Source organism: Bos mutus, chromosome 11 (assembly GCF_027580195.1).
Source record: "Bos mutus isolate GX-2022 chromosome 11, NWIPB_WYAK_1.1, whole genome shotgun sequence".
Lineage (NCBI taxonomy): Eukaryota > Metazoa > Chordata > Mammalia > Artiodactyla > Bovidae > Bos > Bos mutus.
Window position 1 is genome coordinate 96,814,452 of NC_091627.1, and position 23,252 is coordinate 96,837,703.

At 41.0% G+C, this 23,252-nt stretch overlaps 1 protein-coding gene across 1 annotated transcript in view; it reads right to left on the reverse strand.

Annotated features, from left to right (window-relative positions):
- Nucleotides 1-269: 269 nt before the first annotated feature.
- TACR1 (tachykinin receptor 1) overlaps nucleotides 270-23,252 on the reverse strand; it is a 180,078-nt gene continuing 157,095 nt past the window's right edge. The window contains exons 4-6 of the mRNA XM_005906748.2: nucleotides 17,394-17,544; nucleotides 5,182-5,378; nucleotides 270-3,448 (exon numbers count right to left, since the gene is read on the reverse strand). Of these exons, the coding sequence (XP_005906810.1) occupies nucleotides 3,157-3,448; nucleotides 5,182-5,378; nucleotides 17,394-17,544 (640 nt within the window). The 3' untranslated portion in view covers nucleotides 270-3,156. The remainder of the gene's footprint in view (nucleotides 3,449-5,181; nucleotides 5,379-17,393; nucleotides 17,545-23,252) is intronic.

Consider the following 23,252-nt stretch of genomic DNA (forward strand, 5'->3'; position numbering starts at 1 on the left):
ATTCTACTCATAGGCGACTCTGTTGGTCACTTCACACAATCCCATACTACCTTCCCAGATCCCCACCCAGAAATCGTTCCCACATCTTGCCAACCCATTTTGTCACAAAGGTAGGGTTTGCTGGGCGTTAGGCTCCGTTCTTTTGTCTATGCAATTTGTTAGGGTTCATAGGACCACCCCATTCAGTATCTTATAGGGTGCTTAGTTTTCCTAGAGATGAGACAGAGGCAAGAAGTAGTCAAAAACATACTTTATTTCTGTATGGAGATTTTTCCAGGATCCCAGGTTGGAAAGTATAGAAACCTTAAGAACTACCTGTCTTTGCTTACATGATTCTTCCTGAAAGCCAGGTCAATAAGTTTAGCTCCCAAGTCCCCTTTTCCCAGGGTTCCACCTAGTCTTTCCAAGAAAAAGGAAATTCCACTATGTCTTAGCACTTTAGTGGGAGGTGAGGAAGATATAAACTCCTGTCTTTTAGTTCTTCCCATTTAGTCTTCCTCCCCATCCCTCAGTTGCTATGGTTCTACTGTGTGTCTATGATATACATTAATTTCTGTCTGTGAAAGAACAAGGAGGAATTGGCACAGTATAAATAGCTCACAGACAGCAATTGGATCCCACATTTTGGAAGTAACATAACAAAGATGGCCCAATGATGCCTTCTATTTTATCCCTACTGAACAGAATATCAAGGAAAACCACTTAGGAGATAAACGCAGGGTGACACATTTCTATAAGAGTGAGACCCATGCACAGTACAAATCATGGTGTTCCTCACAGGGGAGAAGACAGCACTTTTATCAGGTAAGTGGGTGTTGGAGGGTGGGTCAGGGGAAGGCTTGATGGGCTCTCTCTCTCAGAGGAAACGTTCTGCCATATTTGACCCTGCCCCCTCCTACAATGTGCAGCGATGATGCTGTCCAACCACATCCCTTCAGTTCCTCTAGATTGGCTGATGCTCTCTTTGGAATTATCTCAAAGAATGTCCATTGCAAAAGGCTATCTTAAGGGCTTTGACTTTGACCCCATTATATATGTTGAGTGTGGGTCTTTAGAATCCTGTGGAGAATCTGCTTCTCAACTGCCTCCATGCCTGCTGGGCAGCCTAGACCAACTAAGACTGGTGAGTTAGCAATGGCCTGTCTGATAGGCTTTCTCAAGAACAGAAGAAGCTGTGTGTCCCCAGCTCAGGGCCAAGTCCAGATCAAGTGTTCAACAGTCCTTGTTAAATTCAACTCTAACCTCTTCCATAGAGAGAAAGTCCCCCTACTCCTTAGCATTTTCTTCTTGGGTACTTCTCATAATCATGCCAGTTCTTTACATCCCTCTGACGTGAATAATCCATAAATGGCCTGATTCTTTATTAGAAGTATGACTAAAATGTTTTGGGCACTGACTTTTGTTGCCCCTAAATTAAGTATTCCATCCACATGTTTACACTGAGCTGGCTTCCTTAGTTTAATCCTTCTTGTTCTGCTTTGGCGAACATGGCTGTCAGGTCCTTCTGGCTTCTACTATTGCTATACAGCTTCTTTCTGGCCTGCCAATGCCCTAGCAAGGGCTAGGGCCAGCACAGCTGGTAAGGGCTGTAAACCTGATGTGCACGACTGTTCTCCTTCAACACGATGGACGCAGGACTTGTGCATGCATTCTTCAAACCATGAGGAAGGCATTTATATGGTTACATGTTGTCTCTGCTTTCAGCCACATCTGGTCAAAGCACAGATCTGGAGACAGAAATTGCATGCTCACCTGCTGTGACCCCAAAACTGTGTTAGGACATGAAGTTCTCCTGATTCATGACTCTTTGTTGACCGACTCTTCTTCTTTAGGGTTTATTGATCATTCTACCTCTTGTAGGCAGGAGGTCAGCAAAGCCAGTGGCAGGAAGGGGAGATTCAGAGTCTAAAGAGAGATATAAGGTGGCCTCTTCCCTCAAATGTGGTTGCAGGGCACAGCCTCCTCAGTCATTGAGCATCTGAGCACATGCCTAATGCTAGTATAAAGAAAAATCTGCATGAGTGCCCCTGCCTTAAGATAACCAAAAGGCCAGGGCAGGGAGCCCACGTGTTTGTCTTTCCCAGTGGTATTCTCTAACTGTGAGACCTAGCCTGCTAAAGCCTGATAGAGAGATGCAAGTCTTGACACAAAGTCCTCTGCTCTGTCAAAGGCAAAAATCTTTCAGGAGAAGGAAAGTACTCACAGTTCCAGGACAAATCAGAGAATGTCATATGTGGATATTAATACATGGTCTTAGCAGTTGCTACATCTCAAAGAGCTGGGCATTAAGTCACTAGACTTACTGCTCCTATTATTCCATTTTGGGTTTAACAAACAAAAAACACATACAATCATTGAACCGATGAATGTTAAAATTTGAAGGGACAACTAGATGATGTCATTCAGCCTCTTAGTTTAACAAATAAGGAAAGAGAGGATCAGATTAAGTGTTGCACAGTTCTCCTGAGTCTTGGTTCATAACAGACATTAACTAGTATCAGTGGACATATTCTATTTGCATTGGTGGCTCAGGAGAGTCAATGGGGACATAATACAGATGAATCTGAAACTCTCAATCCCATGATACATTGATTTACTGAGATGCCAAAAGGGGCTTCAGAAGTATACCTTATTTTCATTGGTGCTTAGAAGAGAAGGTTAAATCTTTCATTCAGATTTTAGCTGGTTTCTCTTTTTGTTTACATTATCAAGCAGAGGCTGATGCAGTGTGAGCCACCAGCTAAAGGAAAATAATCTAAGCAAGACTGAGAACACCTTTACTGAAGTAAGACAGGGTCTTACTTCAGATCAGTTTGATTTGTTTCTGCACTGCAGGAATCACCCTGAAATGAGCACATGCAATTGAAATTAATTCTAGAATCTTGGAATGGATTGTAGAGAAAATCAAGTTTAACCTTCTCATTGTACAGGCTCAGAGAAGTCAATGATTTTTTGGGGTCACGCAGTGTGTGTGTGACAAAGATATAGAGGAATGTAGGTTTTTAACTCCAGAATGGAATGTTTTACTCAAACTATTCTCAGACTTTCACAAGCCCCAAGGGTGTTTCTTATGGATTTTATACTAAAGATTTATCCATGCATGAAGTGAAACAAGACAAAGATAGAGGTGGCCGTGCCTGCTGAAAGCCCTGGGGTCTAGGAGAGCATGTTGGAGTAGAAGCTGAAGCTCTCCATTGTGGTCTTAGAGTCGCTGTGAGAGGGGTCATTGGAGATCTGGTCCAGGCACGAGGGCACGGCCTTGGGGCCTTCCTCCAGGTCTTCATCATGGGCCCCCACCACTGTGGAGACAGTGGTCTCCAGGCGGCTGACTTTATAGATGCTGCCTTGGGTCTGGAGGTACCTAGTGGATTTCATTTCGAACCCTTCATGGTCACCAGTACTGATGAAAGGGCAGCACCGAAAGGCATGCTTGAAGCCCAGACGGAACCTGGAAAGAGAGTGGATGGACAAGTAACGCTTGCGTATGGCCTGCTATCAGGGGTGTTCCCACCATTGCAGAAGCTGTTTAATATGAGGGTATACCCAAATGAGACTCTGTCTTCTTATTTTTTTTAATTAATTGATAACTGGAGATGCTAAGGGCAAAAGATTCAAAGGTCAGTCATCAAGGTCAACTCCAGGATTAGAACCCAAGTTCATGTGAAACGCAAGTCTGTACTGAGGGTGGCAGTTGAAATATGCTGCCTCCACCGGCTCTGGGTCAGCTCGGCATCAGTAAAAACATTCACCGAGCGTTCATCACATGCACAATACAGTGTCAAGACCCAGTCCTTTCCCTCAAGTAGCCCACTGACTTTCTACCAATCGTGTCCCTTCAGTGTGCCTCAGTTTCCCTGTGTTTTGAGCAGGAAGAATCAGCTTTTACTTAAAAGATGTGCTGAGAGATTTAACCTAGAAATGTTTAGGCAGGTTGTGAGGCTCTTAGAAGAAACATACATCTGTGAGTTAAACAAAGACCATTTGGACAAGTCCCAGGGAATATCTGTCTTCAAAGTCCCCTGGGTGTCTCATTCATGGGAGGCTCCTTATCGGCTGATAACTGTTGGCTATAAATGTAACAAATGTTTTATCCCTCCCCCTTCTTCTCCTGTCTCCCTTCTGTGGTGGTGCTCCAGATAACTGAACTGCCAACCACAGCTTCCCACAGCTCTCCCTTTTGGAGACTCTGCACTCTGTGGTGGATTCCTTATTGCTGATCACCATTCCTGAGGGTTCTTTCTTTTCTTACTTGTCTGAAGTTGACTTCCACTTCAGGGGAGGCTCTCCTGGCCCCTGTGGCCAAACAAAGGCAGAATCAGGCCTTTGAGGCTCTGACTTCTTTTTGCTTACCCTGTCCTGCTAGAAGTGCTGGAAGAAACTGGACAAAGCTACCTAAAAAAATTTTTTTAAGATTTTTTTTTTGATGTGGACAATTTTTAAAGTCTATTGAATTTGTTACAATATTGATTTTGTTTTGGTTTTCCGACTGCAAGGCATGTAGGATCTTAGCTCCCCGACCTGGAATTGAATCCACCCCACCCCTGCTGCATTGGAAAGTGAGGTCTTAACCACTGGACTGCCAGGGAAGTCCCTGCCCAGATGGGCTGGGAAGAGGAAAATGAGAGATCAGAGAAGGGAAAAAAATGCCATGTGGTAGATAACATTCAAATGGCATCAATCTCTCTCTCTTGTTCTCTCTCACTTTCTGACTCATTCATTCTCTCTCTTTCTCTCTCTGATTCTTTGTCTCTTTCTGCATGCACAACTCTCTGTGAATGGAATCCTTAGAGCAGATTGAACAAATTTGTGAACTTGATCCAGCTGGCAACCTGATTTATGTATATTAATCACAGAGAGTTTTTATCTGCCCTGCACCCGACCCTCCAATGCTGGGTAACTAGTGCTTAAAAGTCTGAAGATTTCAAATATGGGTATGTGTTTCTGGCTCCCCTTGGAAAGGAAAAAAAAATCTTCTCGTGGCTCCTATTCCTGCATGCTGACAAGACCATTTGTCTTTGTAGTCCCCAAGCAGCCAACCTAATTGAGCAGAGCCAGCTGTGAGAGACGAGTGAGTGGTGCAGACTATAGAAAACTAATCATCACGTGGTTCAGTCAGCAGGGATTCAACAGAGGGATTAGTAGGGTCTTGTCCTGGAGAGAGTATGGGGGATGAGGTCTTACCTGTCATTGAGACAGCAGTAGATGATGGGGTTGTACATGGTAGAGCTCATGGCCAGCCACATGATGGCCAGGTAAACCTGCTGAATAAACTTCTCCAGGTAGAGATCAGGGTTGATGTAAGGCAAGAGGAAGAAGATGTGGAAGGGCAACCAGCAGATGGCAAAGGTGCATACAACAACGATCATCATCTTAACCACCTGGCAAGAGAGTGAGACAGGTAAGACTAGCAGCACATCTTCCCTTTATAATGGTTATTTTCTCTCTTATCCTGCCCACTTACTATGCACAGTGTGCTATGTGATATAAAGTAACTAATGATATAGTAACACCTTTCAAGGTGGAGGAAGGACCACTTATATGTGGCACCAAAGGACTTTGGTTGTATCAGTGATTCCCAAGAGTGTCCCCAGGACAAGGAACATAAATATCACTTGAGAAGTTGTCAGGAATGCAAAAGTCCTTAGACTGCATTCCAGTCTATCTGAATCAGAAACTTTGAATGTGGAACTCAGAATTCAGTGTTCGAGAAGCCCTTCTGATTATTCTCATGTGCGTTCATGTTTGAGAATATCATATCATACTTCTGGGAAATGGCTGGAGAAGCCAAGGGAGACCAGATTAATGAGCAAAGGGTGTTCAGGAGGAAAAGATCCCGGAATGGGGAGAAAGCAGCAGAAGGAAAAGGGCCATGAGTCAGAGTAGGCTGCTAGACTTGAAGACTCTGGGGGAAGGAAAGAGAATGGGTAGGATTTGGATAGCTGCAGCAAGGGACTGTCAGATGTTTAAAGGGAATATTCATAAAATGGCTTTATGAATATAGGGTGATATAATCCATTCCTTTTCATTCCCAAGACATCTTAAGAGAAAGAATGACCTAGAAGATGTGTGGCCAACATAGTAGAATAGGAAGGCAGTGAGTTCATCCCCTCACATGGGCACAGCAGAATTACAACTAGGTACAAAGCGACTACATATGGGAGAAGCTGAAGACTAGCAGGAAAGATTTTCTACAACTAAAGATATACAGAAGGAATCACAATGAGATGGGTAGGAGGAATAGAGATGCAATGTAGTGAAGATCCATACCCTGGGGAAGGTAAACCACAAACGGAAGGATAATCACAATTGCACAGTTCCCCCCGAGGAACAAGAGGCCTGAGCCCCACGCTGGGTTCCTGGTGGGTCCTGGACTGGGAAGACAACACCCAAGACTCTCTGACTTTGAAAGCCACCAGGGCTTATACACAGGAGTGCGAGAAGATCGTAGGAAACAGAGATTGTGTTCCTAAGAGAGCCTGAGTCAGACCTACCTGCTGACCTTGAAGAGTTTCCGGGAGAGGCAGCAGGCAATTGGGACCACCTCTGGGATGAAAATACTGGTCGCAGCCATTTTAGGGAGTTCATTCTACATTGAGGACATTGGTTTTGGCAAATGTCATTTTGGAGTTCTCCTTTTAACTTATCAGATCTGGGAGCTTACCCACACACCAGTGGGCTGATGCCGGCCCCAGAGGCCTCATTGGCCCGTAGCCACATGCCCTAGAACCTATCCCTGTGCACTAGTGGCCAACAGCCACCACACAAGGCAGGTCTGGCAGTGAACTGGGCTGGGAGCCTCACCTACAGGCATGCCCACAGTAGTCAGATCCACCGCAGCAGGAGGGCACACAGAGCACACACAGGGGGCACCCTTAGAGCATAGAGCTGACCAGACAGGAGTGTGCTGCTGGGTCCCGCCAGACAGCTCCAACATAAAGCCACTTCTCCAAGGTCAGAACATGTAATCAGTTTACCTGATATATAGAAATAGGCACAGAGAAATAAACACGCAACATTTAAGCTGGCTTAAAACTCGACATTCAAAAAATGAAGATCATGGCATCTGGTCCCATCACTTCATGGCAAATAGATGGGGAAACAGTGGAAACAGTGGCGGACTTTATTTTTTGGGGGGGCCCCAAAATCACTGCAGATGGTGACTGCAGCCATGAAATTAAAAGATGCTTACTCCTTGGAAGGGAAGTTATGACCAAACTAGATGGCATATTCAAAAACAGACATTACTTTGCCAACAAAGGTCCATCTAGTCAAGGCTATGGTTTTTCCAGTAGTCATGTATGGATATGAGAGTTGGACTATAAGGGAAGCTGAGTGCCAAAGAATTGATGCTTTTGAACTGTGGTGTTGGAGAAGACTCTTGAGAGTCTCTTGGACTGCTAGGAGATCAAACCAATCAATCCTAAAGGAATTGAATATTCATTGGAAGGACTGATGCTGAAGCTGAAACTCCAAGACTTTGGCCACCTGATGTGAAGAGCTGACTCATTTGAAAAGACCCTGATGTTGGGAAAGATTGAAGGCAGGAGGAGAAGGGGATGACAGAGAGTGAGATGGTTGGATGGCATCACTGACTCAATGGACATGAGTTTGGGTAAACTCCAGGAGTTGGTGATGGACAGGGAGGCCTGGCATGCTGCAGTCCATGGGGTCGCAAAGAGTCAGACGTGACTGAGCAACTAAACTGAACTGAACTGAACCGAAGGAATTCCATACCGTTCTCCATAGTGGCTGTACCAATTTACATTCAAAACAACATTGTAGGAGGGTTCCTTTCTCTCCACACTCTTTCCAGCATTTATTGTTTGTGGATTTTTTTTTTGATGATAGCCGTTCTAGTTGGTGTGAAGTGATATCTCATTGTAGTTTTGATTTACAGGAGATCAGCCCTGGGATTTCTTTGGAGGGAATAATGCTGAAGCTGAAACTCCAGTACTTTGGCCACCTCATGTGAAGAGTTGACTCATTGGAAAAGACTCTGATGCTGGGAGGGATTGGGGGCAGGAGGAGAAGGGGACAACAGAGGATGAGATGGCTGGATGGCATCACTGACTCGATGGACGTGAGTCTGAGTGAACTCCCAGAGTTGGTGATGGACAGGGAGGCCTGGAGTGCTGTGATTCACCGGGTTGCAGAGAGTCGGACACGACTGAGTGACTGAACTGAACTGAACTGAATACTTAGCAATGTTGAACATCTTTTCATGTGTCTCTTGGCCATCTATATGTCTTGTTTGGAGAAATGTCTATTCAGGTCTTCTGCCCATTTTTTGATTGGGTTGCTAGTTTTGATGCTGTTAAGCATTATGAGTTGTTTGTAAATATTGAAGACTAATCCCTTGTTGGTCACATCACTGGCAAATATTTTCTCCTAATCTGTGGTTTGTCTTTTTGTTTTGCTTATTGTTTCCTTTGCTGTGCAGAAGCTTTTGAATTTAAGTTAGTCCCATTTGTTTATTTTTGTTTTTGTTTCCATTATTTTGGGAGATGGATTGAAAAAGATATTGCTGTGATTTATATCAGAGAGTGTTCTGCCTGTTTTCCTCTAGGAGTTTTATAGTGCCTAGTCTAACATTTAGGTCTTTTTTTGTGTGTGTGTGGTATTTTTTAAATTTATTTTTTAATTGGAGAATAATTGTTTTACAGAATTGTTGCTTTCTGCCAAATATCAGCATGAATCAGCCATAGTTATCCATAAGTCCCCACTCTCTTGAACCTCCCTCCTGTCTCTCTCCCCATCCCACCCCTCTAGGTTGTTACACAGCCCCTGTTTGAGTTCCCTGAGTCATTCAGCAAATTCCCATTGGCTATCTATTTTGCATATGTTAGCGTATGTCGGAGAAGGCAATGGCACCCCACTCCAGTACTCTTGCTTGGAAAATCCCATGGACGGAGGAGCCTGTTAGGCTGCAGTCCATGGGGTCGCTAAGAGTCGGACACGACTGAGCAAATTCACTTTGACTTTTCACTTTCATGCATTGGAGAAGGAAATGGCAAGCCACTCCAGTGTTCTTGCCTGAAGAATCCCAGGGACGGGGGAGCCTGGTGGGCTGCCGTCTATGGGGTCGCACAGAGTTGGACACAACTGAAGCGACTTAGCAGCAGCAGCAGCAGAATAAAGTTGCTTGAAGTCTGAGTGAGGTCCTGGAGTACATATGCATAGCGTATGTATTTCCATGCTACTCTCTCCATACATCTCACTCTCCCCTTCCACATGCCCCCTACACTGTGTCCATAAGTCTGTTCTCTATGTCTGTCTCTCTACTGCTGCCCTGCATATAAATTCATCAATACCATCTTTTTAGATTCCATATATATGTGTTAGTGTACAATATTTATCTTTCTCTTTCTGACTTAGTTCCCTGTGTATAAATAGGATCTAGTTTCATCTACCTATTAGAACTGACTTAAATGAGTTCTTTTTTATGGCTGAGTAATATTCCATTGTATATGTGTATATATATATATATATATATATATATATATATATAAAAAAAGTTGTGGTACAACTTTATAAAACTTCTTTATCCATTCATCTGTTGATGGACATCTAGGTTGCTTCCATGTTTTAGCTATTGTAAATAGTGCTGCAATGAGCATTGGGGTTTGTGTATCTTTTTTGGTTTTGGTTTCCTCAGGGGTATATGCCTAGGAGTGGGATTGCTGAGTCATAGGTTTTATGTTTTATGTTTTCTAGTTTTTTAAAGAAATCTCCATACTGTTTTCCATAGTGGCTGTATCAGTCTACAGTGCAAGAGGGTTCCCTTCTTTCCACACCTTCTCCAGCATTTATTGTTTGTAGACTTTTTGACGATGGCCATTCTGACTGGAGTGAGGTGATATCTCATTGTAGTTTTGATACGAAGTTCCCTAAGAATGTGTGATGTTGAGCATCTTTTCATGTGTTTGTTAGCCATTTGTATGTCTTCTTTGGAGAAATTTCTGTTTAGGTCTTTCCCCCTTGTTTTGATTGGGTTTTTTGTTTTTCTGGTATTGACTTGTATGAGCTGCTTGTATATTTTGGAGAATAATCCATTGTAAGTTGTTTCATTTGCTATTATTTTCTCCCACTCTGAGGGTTGCCTTTTCACCTTGTTTATAGTTTCCTTTGCTGTGCAAAAGCTTTTAAGCCTAATTAGGTCCCACTTTTTTCTTTTATTTCCATTACCCTAGGAGATGGGTCATAAAGGATCTTGCTTTGATTTATGTCAATGAGTGTTGTGCTATGTTTTGCCTATGAGTGTTCTGCCTATGTTTTCCTCTAAGAGTTTTATAGTTTCTGGTCTTACATTTAGGTCTTTAATCCATTTTGAGTTTATCTTTGTGTATGTTGTTAGGAAGTGTTCTAATTTCATTCTTTTACATGTAGCTATCCAGTTTTCACAGCACCACTTATTGAAGAGGTTATCTTTGCCCCATTGTATATTCTTGCCTCCTTTGTCAGAAATAAGGTACCCATAGGTGCATGGATTTATCTCGGGGCTCTCTGTCTTGTTCCTTTGGTCTATATTTCTGTTTTTGTGCCAGTACCATAGTGTCTTGAGGACTGTAGCTTTGTAGTATAATCTGAAGTTAGGAAAGTTGATTCCTCCAGCTCCATTCTTCTTTCTCAAGACTGCTTTGGCTATTTGGGCTCTTTTGTGTTTCCATACAGATTGCTTAATTATTTGTTGTAGTTCTGTGAAAAATACCCTTGGTAGTTTCATAGGAAGTGTATTGAATATATTCAAATCTTTGTGTAGTGTTCTTTCTTATCTCTTGTAATATTCGTTATTTTAATGTCTATTTTGTCTTATATGATGGTTGTTACTCCAGCTTTCTTTTGATTTCCATTTGCAAGGAATATATTTTTCCATCCTCTCACTTTCAGGCTATATGTATCTTTAGGTCTGAAGTGGGTTGCTTGTAGACAGCATATATGTGGGTCTCTTTTTTGTATCCATTCATCCAGCCTGTGTCATTTGGCTGGAACATTTAATTGATTTACATTTAAAGTAATTATTGATATATATGTTCCTATTGCCATTTTATTAATTGTTTGGGGTTTGTTTTTGTCACTGCAGATGGTGATCACAACCATGAAATTGAAAGACACTTGATCTTTGGAAGAAAAGCTATGACAAACCTAGACAGCATATTAAAAAGCAGAGACGTTACTTTGCCAACAGGTCTGTAAAGTCAAAGCTATGACTTTTTCAGTAGTCATGTATGGATGTGAGAGTTGGACCATAAAGAAGGCTGAGTGCTGAAGAATGGATGCTTTTAACTGTGGTGTTGGAGAAGACTCTTGAGAGTCCCTTGGACTGCAAGGAGATCAAATCAATCAATCCTAAAGGAGATCAATCTTGGATATTCATTGGAAGGACTGATGCTAAAGCTGAAACTGCAATACGTTGGCCACCTGATGTGAAGAGACAACTCATTGGAAAAGACCCTGATGCTGGGAAGAATTGAAGGCAGAAGGAGAAGGAGACAACAGAGAGTGAGATGGTTGGATGGCATCACTGACTCAATGGACACAACTTTCAGCAAGCTCTGGGAAATGATGAAGGACAGGGAAGCCTGGTGTGCTGTAGTCCATGGGATTACAGAGTTGGACATGGCTGAGCAACTGAACAACAAATTGCCATTTTCTTAATTGCTTTTGGTTTGTTTTTGTAGATCTTTTTCTTCTCTTATATTTCCTGACTATATAAGTCCCTTTAACATTTGTTGTAAAGCTGATTTGGTGGTAGTAAATTCTCTTAACTTTTGCTTGTCTGTAAACCTTTTGATTTCTCTATCAATTTTGAATGAGATCCTTGCTTAGAGTAATTTTGGTTGTAGATTTTTCACTTTCAGTATTTAAAATATATCCTGTCATTCCCTTCTGGCCTACAGAGTTTCTTCTGAAAGATTAACTGTTAAATGTATGGAGTTTCCTTTGTATGTTACTTGTTGCTTTTCCCTTGCTGCTTTTAATATTCTTTCTTTGTCTTTAATCTTTGTTAGATTGATTAGTATATGTCTTTGGCATGTTTCTCTTTGGGTTTATCCTGTATGGGACTCTGTGCTTCTGGGACTTGATTGACTATTTCTTTTCCCATGCTGGGGAAATTTTCAATTCTAATCTGTTCAAAAATTTTCTCATACTCTTTCTTTTCTCTTCTTTTTTTTTCGAATATTGGTGCATTTAATATTGTCCCAGAGGTCCCTGAGACTATCCTTAGTTCTTTTCATTCTTTTTCCTTTATTCTGCTCTTTAGCAGTTATTTTACACCATTCTATCTTCCAGCTCACTTATCCGTTCTTCTGTCTCAGATATTCTGCTATTGATTCCTTCTAGAGTATTGTTAATTCCAGTAATTGTGTTATTTGTCTCCGTATGTTTATTCTTTATTTCTTCTATATGTTTGTTAATTGATTCTTGCATCCTCTACATTCTGTTTTTGAAGTTTTGGATCATCTTTCCTATCATTATTCTGAATTCTTTTCTGATAGTTTGCCTATTTCCTCTTCATTTATTTGGACTTGTGTGTTTCTAGGTTGTTCCTTCATTTGTGCAGTATTTCTCTGCCTTTTTTCTTCTTTTTTTTTAACTTGTTGTGTTTGAGGTCTCCTTTTCCCAGGCTTTGAGGCTGAATTCTTCCTTCCTTTGGTTTCTGCCCTTGTAAAGTTGGTCCAGGGGTTTGTGTAAGCTTCATGTAGGGTGTGACTTGTGCTTGCATTCGTTTGGAAGGGGGTGAGTTTTTTTTATCCTTCTGATGGGCAGGGCTGAGTGAGGTGGTAATTCTGTCTGCTGATGATTGGGTTTGTATTTTTGTCTTGTTTGTTGTTTGGATGAGGCATCTTGCCCAGGGTGCTACTGGCAGTTGGGTGATGCTGGGTCCTATATACAAGTGGTTGCTTTTGTGGTAGTTCTCACTATCTGATACTCCCTAGGGTGAGGAGTTCACTGATAGTCTAGTGTCTTGGAGTCAGTGCTCCCACTCCAAAGGCTCAGGGTTTGGAGATTCTCCAGGGAATAGAGATTCCAGAGGTGGTTTGGTATGGTATTAAATGGGATTAAAATGAATATACAGAAATGAGAAACAAAAGATGCACCCCAGACCAATAGCAATTACAAAATAAGGCAAATAATAACTAAAATAATAGAATATACACACATACGTATACACTCACAAACAAATCCAAAACAATAATTAAAAAAATGTACAATAGATAGACCCACTGAACAAAGGAAACCAGAAATGATATCCACCAGTTAAGAACAAAGCTCACTAAAGCACGAACTGGAAAACAGACTAAAACAAGGTGCCAACTGGGAAAAAACAACGAAGACAGAACAAACCAACCATATGGTGAGAAAAAGAAAGAAAAGAACAACAGAATAGAGTGTAAAGTTAAATAGAGGTAGATAAAGAACACACAGATTTGTTGCATTTCTATATACTACTAATGAACTATCAGAGGAGAAATTAAGAAAAGAATCCCATTTACAATTGCATCAAAAAGACTTAAATATTTAAGGATAAACTGAACCAAGGATCTAGAATAATTGTACATGGAAAACTATAAAACACTGATGAAATAAGTTGAAGAAGACACAAACAAAAATCAATATAGACCAATATATAGCATACTTACAGATTGGAAGAATTAATATTGTTAAAATGACCATACTACTCAAGGCAACATACAGACTCAATGTAACTTATCAAAATATCAAAGACAATCTCACAGAACTAGAACTAATAATTCTAAAATTTATATGGGCACACAAAAGACTCCAAATAGATATAACAATCTTAAGAAAGAAGAACAAAGCTAAGGGTATTATGCTCCTAATTTCAAAAAGCTATGCTAAAATCTACAGTGATCAAAACAGTATGGTACTGGCACAAAGCAGACACAGAGCTCAGTAGAATAGAATAGAGATCCCAGAAATAAACCCACACTCATATGGTCAATTAATCTATGACAACAGAGGCGAGAATCTACAACTGGGAAAAGAAAGCCTCTTCAACAAAATATGTTGGGAAAGTTGACTGCTGCATACAAAATAATCAAACTGGATCACATTGTCACATAATGATTGGACATAAAATCAAAGTGGATGGAATAAATAAATTCAAAGTAGACGAAAAACTTAAATGAAAAAGACCCAAAACCATAAAACGTCTAAAAGAAACCATAAGTACCACCCTTTTTGACACTGGTCTTAGCTGGTTTTTTATTTGTCTCCTCAGGCAAGGGAAACAAAAGCAAAAATAAGCAAGTGGGACTACATCAAAGTGAAAAGCTTTTGCACAGTGAGGGAAACCACAAACAAAGCAAAAAGGCAGCCTACTGAATTGAAGAAGATATTTGCAAACAATATATCTGTTAGGAGATTAATATCCAAAATATGCAAAGAACTCATATAACTCAACATCAAGAAAACCGTACAACTGCATTAAAAAATAAGCAGGGACTTGTATAGATTTTTTTCCCCAAGAAGATATACAGGTGGCCAAATGGCACATGTAAAGATTCCCAACATCACTAATCAATAGGGAACTGCAAACCAAACCACAATGAGATATCACTCACATGTATCATAAGGCTATATCACAAAGACAACAACAAGTGCTGGCAAGGAGAAGCTGTTAGTGGAAACAGAAGCTCGTGCAGCCGCGCTGGAAACCAGTATGAAGATTCCTTAACAAATTGAAAATAGAACATAGCATCCAGCGACTCCACTCCTGGGTATTTATCCAAAGGAAACAAAGACACTTTGAAAAGATTCATGCACCCTAATGTTTATAGCAACATTACAATGGCGAAGATATGAAAGCAACCTAAGTGTCCCCTGATAGAGGAATGGGTATAAAATACATACAGAAGTAATGCTCAAAATTCTCCAAGCCAGGCTTCAGCAATACATGAACTGTGAACTTCCAGATGTTCAAGCTGGTTTTAGAAAAGACAGAGGAACCAGAGTTCAAATTGCCAACATCCGCTGGATCATAGAAAAAGCAAGAGAGTTCCAGAAAAACATCTATTTCTGCTTTATTGACTATGCCAAAGCCTTTGACTTTGTGGATCACAATAAACTGTGGAAAATTCTGAAAGAGATGGGAATACCAGACCACCTGACCTGCCTCTTGAGAAACCTATATGCAGGTCAGGAAGCAACAGTTAGAATGGGACATGGAACAACAGACTGGTTCCAAATAGGAAAAGGAGTACGTCAAGGCTGTATATTGTCACCCTGCTTATTTAACTTCTATGCAGAGTACATCATGAGAAACGCTGGACTGGAAGAAGCACAAGCTGGAATCAAGACTGCCGGGAGAAATATCAATAACCTCATATATGCATGTGACACCACCCTTATGGCAGAAAGTGAAGAGGAACGAAAAAGCCTCTTGATGAAAGTGAAAGTGGAGAGTGAAAAAGTTGGCTGAAAGCTCAACATTCAGAAAACGAAGATCATGGCATTCGGTCCCATCACTTCATGGGAAATAGATGGGGAAACAGTGGAAACAGTGTCAGACTTTATTTTTTTGGGCTCCAAAATCACTGCAGATGGTGACTGCAGCCATGAAATTAAAAGACGCTTACTCCTTGGAAGGAAAGTTATGACCAATCTAGATAGCATATTGAAAAGCAGAGACCTTACTTTGCCAACAAAGGTCCGTCTAGTCAAGGCTATGGTTTTTCCAGTGGTCATGTATGGATGTGTGAGTTGGACTGTGAAGAAGGCTGAGCGCCGAAGAATTGATGCTTTTGAACTGTGGTGTTGGAGAAGACTCTTGAGAGTCCCTTGGACTGCAAGGAGGTCCAACCAGTCCATTCTAAAGGAGATCAGCCCTGGGTGTTCTTTGGAAGGAATGCTGCTAAAGCTGAAACTCCAGTACTTTGGCCACCTCATGCGAAGAGTTGACTCATTGGAAAAGACTCTGATGCTGGGAGGGATTGGGGGCAGGAGGAAAAGGGGACGACAGAGGATGATTGGCTGGATGGCATCACTGACTTGATGGACTAAGTTTGAGTGAACTCCGGGAGTTGGTGATGGACAGGCAGGCCTGGCGTGCTGCGATTCAAGGGGTCGAAAAAAGTCGGACACGACTGAGCGACTGAACTGAACTGAACTGAGGGACAGAGGGTTACTGGAATTATTGTGGTGATAATGGATGCAAATGTCCAATCATTATGCAATACACCTGAAACTAAATACTATTGTAAGTCGACTATATTTCAGTAAAACAAAGGTATCTAGCATCTGCACAATGAAACACTATGCAAGGTGGTACTAAAAGAGGGGAAAAAAAGAATGAGAAAGCTGTTTCTATATTGAGTTTTGAAGATTTTGTGGATACTGTTAAGTTTAAGAATGAGGGGAAGAAAAGTGCATATTTACTATTTATGTAAAAAAGAAAAGAACATATGTTTATTTGGCTTATAAATACATTACAATATCTGAAAGGATTAATAACAAATAACGGTGGTTACCATGGTGAGTGTGTGTGTGTGTGTGTGTGTGTGTGTGTGCGTGCACACATGCGCATAAGTGCATAAACATTTGGGAACTCAATAGAGGACCTAGAAAGGAGTGAATCTTTTCATGGTAAGACTCAATATATTTTTTGACTTTTAATTTTCAAGCAATTGAAGACTTGCAGGAAGTTGCAAAAATCGGACAGAGAATTCTCAGATACCCATGACAAAGCTTCTCCCAGTGATACCACCTTACATAGCTATGCCACACCATCAAAATCAAGAAACCGATGCTAGTACAGTACTATTAACTAATCTACAGGCTGTACTTGGAATTTGCCAGCTTTTACATGCACTTTTTTGGTGTATAGTTCTATGAAATTTTATCATATGCAGAGATAAGTAAAAAAATCCACAGTAATCAGGATACAGAACTGCTCCGTTATCGCAAGGAAATTCACTCATGCAATCGCTTTGTAGGCAGATTCTTCCCCCAGTACTGATCCTGGCAATTCCCAGTTTGTTCCCAATCACCATAGTTTTGTTTCTTTTAGTGCTGTTTAACGTTTGAATGAAATGAAAGTATTATTTTGTCAAATCGTAATAACTAAAGAGAGCTGAATAGCTCTTCATGCTTCTGTGGGTAAATCTGTGTGCTTGTGTTTTATGAACTGACAGTTTTCTGTTAGCTTTAGGGTGAGAATGAGGAGGCTTTTGCCTGTATAGGCAGGCCTAGGTTACAACACATTGAAGGAAGATTTCTTCCTCCCCTCCCCTTTCCTCCCCTCCTTTCTACAGTTCTGGGGACCCAGGGACTGCCTCCGGGACTCCTGAGGCTCTGGGGCTCACATGCTTACCAGTCTGTCACCTGTGCCGGGGAGGGGGGGGGTTAAGTGCTGCTAGCCCTTTGCTCACCTTGCGCTTGGCAGAGACTTGCTCGTGGTAGCGGTCAGAGGAGTCCCCAGGGATCTCACTGGCCCACAGTGTGATGCCCACGACAGTGTAAGCATAACCTATCACCAGCAGGGGGAGGAAGTAGATCAGCACAGTCACGCAGATATGGTACCTGCAAGAAGATGAGTGAGAGTAGTCAGTTCAAGAAGTAACAGGGCTGGTCAAGCCTTGACGGTTACCTGTCTCAGACTAGTTACTTGCATGAATAAGTAGGTGATCTATTAGTGGATAAAGTAGAGAAAGCAAATCTTTTTGATATGTTTTTCTTGTGGATTTTTCCATAATGGAGATTCCTGTTCAGAAGGAAAAGAACATAATGAAAGGGAACTGAATTTGTTGAACATGTATGGCAATTTTAGTTCAGTATTGCTTACTGCTCCCTCCAAAGAAAAATACAAACTTGGGCTGAATTAATAGGAGTATATTTTCTAGAATAAAGAAGGTGATTGTACCACTCAATAGTACTTGTCAGATTTAAAAACTTAGGCTTAGTTTTGATGCAGGGACATGGATCAATAGAACAACTAGTACATTCATGTGAGAACAGTTGTGATGGTTAATAAGACTTGTTTAGTTGCTAACTTTTGTCTTAATTTTTTGCAGTTCCATGGAGTGTAGCCAGCCAGGCTCCTCTGTCCATGGGATTTCCTAGGCAAGAATACTGGAGTAGATTGCCATTACTTTTTCCAACTGGATCTTCCTGACCCAAAGATCAAACTCATGTGTCGTGCATTGGCAAGTGAACTCTTTACTACTGAGTTAAGCTATTCTAAATGACAAATGGATTCACAGATGTAAGTATAATTATCTCGGAGAGAGACAAAACTTATCCCAGAATTAGGATCAGTAGGTGAGAGCTACAAAGGTTAAGCTACTTCTAAGCATAGTTCTTAAATACATATCTCTTGATGGAAGCTGTCTGGGTCTCTGAGTTACTGCTTGAAAGACAGTTACCAAAGGATTTGAGTCTGACTGGAACATGAACAAGAAACAAACCTTCGCAGTGTTAGCCCACAGATTCTGAGATTTCCTACAACGGCACAACTTGAGGGTCATTGTAAGTTGGACGTTTAAATGTTATTTGAATTTTGAGAAAGAATATTTTTTCTCAGAGGGTCCTTGGGAGATGTGGCTAGTTATAAGGCTTTCCCTCTGATGTGCGTGTAATGCAAAAGCTCAGAATTTCTAATATAATAACATGAGAACAGCTAATAATTGGGGAGGTTTACTGTAGGTCACTGTATTAATAATTACATTAATGATAGTGTTAATAGCAGAACTGGAAGTTAGATTTTATTTAGAGAAGAACACAATGCCAAGGACTTTACTGGCAGTATTTTCTTTAACCCTCAAAACAAGGGTAGTGAGAAATGGAATATTTCCTGCCATATCAACAAACAAGTATGTCACAGTCATCAGCAATTCCATCCCTCCAAATGTGAATTTCTGAGCCTGCAGGCCACCCAGAAAGAACAATACCTACTATCCAGCAGCCTCAGCCACTCCCCATGGTGAGCACTGAGAGCTGGAGTGTGTGTGTGTGAAAAGCATTAGAAACTGGCCCCAGATAGCTGAGATATATATGAAAGAAATGACTTCAGTGAGCCCAGGCTCTTGTATCTGCTCACATAAAAAAAGGCACTAAATTACTTGAGATATCTGGTTTTCTTTAATTAACAATAGTCTTTTGATGTTCGGACTACTTGCCCCTTGTTGCAAACTTCTATATAACTTGACTCCTCCTCCTGCCTCCTGAGAGCAGTTCTCTCAGGGTTACTTGCGATGCTGTTTCCTGGACTTGAAGTCCTAAAGTAAAAGTGAAGTCGCTCAGTCGTGTCCGACTCTTTGCGACCCCATGGACTGTAGCCCACCAGGCTCCTCCGCCCATGGGATTCTCCAGGCAAGAGTACTGGAGTGGGTTGCCATTTCCTTCTCCAGGGGATCTTCCTGATCCAGGGATCGAACCCAGGTCTCCCGCATTGCAGGCAGATGCTTTAACCTCTGAGCCACCAGGGAAGCCTCAAAGTCCTAAAAATTCCCATCAAATAAAACATAACTTGCAACTTCCAGGTTGTGATTATTTTTTAAATGGACAGTTTTGGCAACCAACAAAGGGATCCAGAATGGATTCCTATCCTTGACCTGAACTCTACGAGAATCTGGAGCCTTGGTACCAGCAGAGGCCTCTTGTGTCCATCTGCCTCCTTGAAATCCAGACAGATTTGAGTGAATCTTCCTGGATCTCAGATGTCCTGTATTGGTTGATGACCTTGAGTTTTATTTGGGGGAAAATGTTATCTTTGAAACTTGGTTTCAAGAAGAGGTACCTGGGTTTCTCAGTTTAGACATTGGGTGGGACACCCTCAAAGTACTGGGAGGACTTTTCTCAATTTAGGTGCTGAGTAGGATATCCTCAGTGTTAAGGCACTGGGAAGATTTTGCTCAAGCAGGAGATCCTCAGTGTTAAAGCCCTGGGAAGACTCATTTTGGATACTGAGTGGTTAGCCTCAGTTTAGAGACTGAGAAGACTGCTCAAACACTGGGCAAGGTGGATTAGCGGGGAAGACTGGCTTGTTGTTTTTCCTTGACTTGGTTACCTTAATAGAGTTTGTCAAAATAAAACGGAAATCTTCTGAGAGCTTCTGAGCTCCAAAAAGGGACTCTCTTCCTGGCTGGCAATGGCCTTCTCAGATGACTGAGAAATTTGCAGGAACAAGATCTCATGCCATGCAGCTTGTTCCTACAGGAAAACCCACTCATGTAATTAACAAACTGCTCAACAGGGGACACACATAAGAACTGGCTATCCCACAATCTGAGCATCCATGGAAGTCTTATACTCCACTGGGAAACCCAAGACACATAAGATGGGGCTTAAACAACTCTGGGGCAAAACCAGAGAACTTAAGCTCCCAAAAAGCACACAGTGGCCCATCACATGCAATTTTATCTCAACAGACTGACTTCAAAATGGAAAATAAAAGTTTCAAAATAAAAATGAATGAGAAATTGCCAATAGCCATACAAAACTTACAGGTATTTACTTGATTGGAAATTGGAGAAAACCTCACCATGGAAATTGAGTGGGCTCTTTCATTGCCTATGCAATTAAGTTTCATTAAGGTGAAAAGCTGGCTTAGTAAAAAAATATATTTTCAGCCTTTAAACAAAGACTTTCTAGAGGGAAACTTGCATTTCTCTGTGTCTTTGAGATGTAAATGTTCTGCCCTATCTTCCCAGGTCGACCTGTACTTGTTTGATTTGTTTGTTTGTGTTTTTGAAAACTTGGTCTTGAGAGTAAAACTCTGTGGGTTTAGATTACATCCTCTTCCATTCTCTTATGGGGAGGCCTTTTGCATCTTAATGGTTTGAATTTCTATTGAGATATATTTTATTGGTGGCCAATTGATGGATCATTTAAAATTGGAAAAACTAACTGGTAAATCTAAAGTATGCTCATCACAGCCAGTGGTCTTGCTGGTACCTATAAACAAAAATCAAACTAAAGGTGAAATTATGTATCTAATAATTAAACTAAGGACTTCCATAGTTTATTTAAAATAAGTTAAAAAAACTGGCTTGAGAAGCTTCATTTGTGGTCTGTGCTTCTTCTCAATGGGTTTTACAATGTCTAAAAAGAGTATTAAAATAATTATAATATAAGCATGAAAAACCTGTAAGGAAAGTCTGACTATAATTCCCAACAAGTTAGAATTTCTTTAAGGTGTTATCTCAAATGAATAAAGAAATATTTGGATGATTACTTAAAATGGGACCAATGAAATGTGGTTAAAACAAGATTTGATATTACTACATTACCTAAAGCTAAATGGTCCAAAACGGACACCTACTGGTTCCCAACATTAAAAGCCAAACAAGCCCATCCTATTTACCTCAGGTTTTATAATATATATTAAAGAGGCTGAATGAATCACAAGGTGGAATCAAGATTGCTGGGAGAAATATCAACAAGCTCAGATATGCAGACGACACCAACCTAATGGTAGAAAGTAAAAGAGGAACTAAAGAGCCTCTTGATGAAGGTGAAAGAGGAGAGTGAAAAAGCTGGCTTAAAACTCAACATTCAAAAAACTAAGATCATGGCGTCTGGTCCCATCACTTCATGGCAAATTGATGGGAAAACAAGATAAAAGAAATTAAAACAAAAATAAACAAATGGAAAAAAATAAAAATAAATAAATAAACAGGATCTAATTAAACTTAAAAGTTTTTGTATTGCACAGGGAACTGTTGGGTAGTTAGAATAGGAAAAAGGAGTCCAGAATGGCGGTGGCTAAAAGACGAGGAAGGGAAAAGCCCACGAAAATAGAATAAAGGAAGATATGAGGACCGGAGTGAGGACCTCAGGTAGAAGAAACAGCATTCCGGCTAGCCCAGTTTACACGGGGCAGGCCCAGGGGGAGGGAAAAACATATAAAAAGAGGAGCCAAAAGGCTGGGGCTCTCTCTCTCTCTCGCGCTCTCTCTCTCTCTCTCTTCTCTTTGCATCTTTTGGGTTGGCATGCCCTCATGCCTCAAGGATGTATTTTCCTTTATTTTCTAAATAAAACTGAGCTGTAACACGGAGCTGTAACACTCTGTACAGATCTGTCTGAGAGCCGTAACACTGATCTGTCCAAGAGCTGTGACACAGTCTGTCCAAGAGCTATGACACACTGAAGGCTTTAACGTCCGTCACTTCAAATTTTTGCTGTGATGGGACAGAACTGAGGAAATGACACACTCCCCTGACAGAACCATGGACAAAATGAAAATACAAACTGCTGAATGGGGGAAAATACTTATAAATGATATAACTGATAATGGTTCAATATTCAAAATATATAAACAGTTCATACAACTCAATATCAAGAAATAACCCAATTAAAAAATATACAGAAGAAGACCTGAATAGACATATTTCAAGGAAGACATAGATAGCTAACAGGCACATGAAAACATGCTTAACATCACTAATTATGAGAAAAACACGTCGAAACCGTAGTGAGATATCATCTCACCACTATCAGAATGGCTATCATCAAAGAGGAACTAAAGAGCATTTTGATAAAGGTGAAAGAGGAGAGTCAAAATGGTAGCTTAAAACTCAACATTTAAAAGAAACTAAGATCATGGCTTCCGGTCTCATCACTTCATGGCAAATAGATGGGGAAACAATGGGAACAGTGAGAGACTTTATTTTCTTGGGTTCCAAAATCACTGCAGATCGTGACTGCAGCCATGAAACTAAAAGACACTTGCTCCTTAGAAGAAAAGCTATGACAAACCTCTACAGTATATTAAAAAGCAGAGACATTACTTTGTCAACAAAGGTCCATCTAGTCAAAGTTATGGTTTTTGCAGCAGTCATGTATGGATGTGAGAGTTGGACCATAAAGAAGGCTGAGCGCCAAAGAATTGATGCTTTTGAACTGTGGTGTTGGAGAAGACTTTTGAGAGTCCCTTGGACTTCTAGGAGATCAAACCAGTCAATTCTAAAGGAAATCAGTCCTGAATATTCAATGGAGTGGCTGTTGCTGAAGCTCCAATACTTTGGCCACCTGATGTGAAGAGCTGACTCATTGGAAAAGACCCTGATGCTGGGAAAGATTGAAGGCAGGAGGAGAAGGGGATGACAGAGGATGAAATGGTTGGATGGTATCACTGACTCAATGGACATGAGTTTGAGCAAATTCCAGGAGATGGTGAAGGACAGGGAAGCCTGGTGTGCTGCAGTCCATGGGGTTGCAAAGAGTCAGACACGACTGAGTAACTAAACAAAAATCATCAAAAAATCTACAGATAACAAATGTTGGTGAGA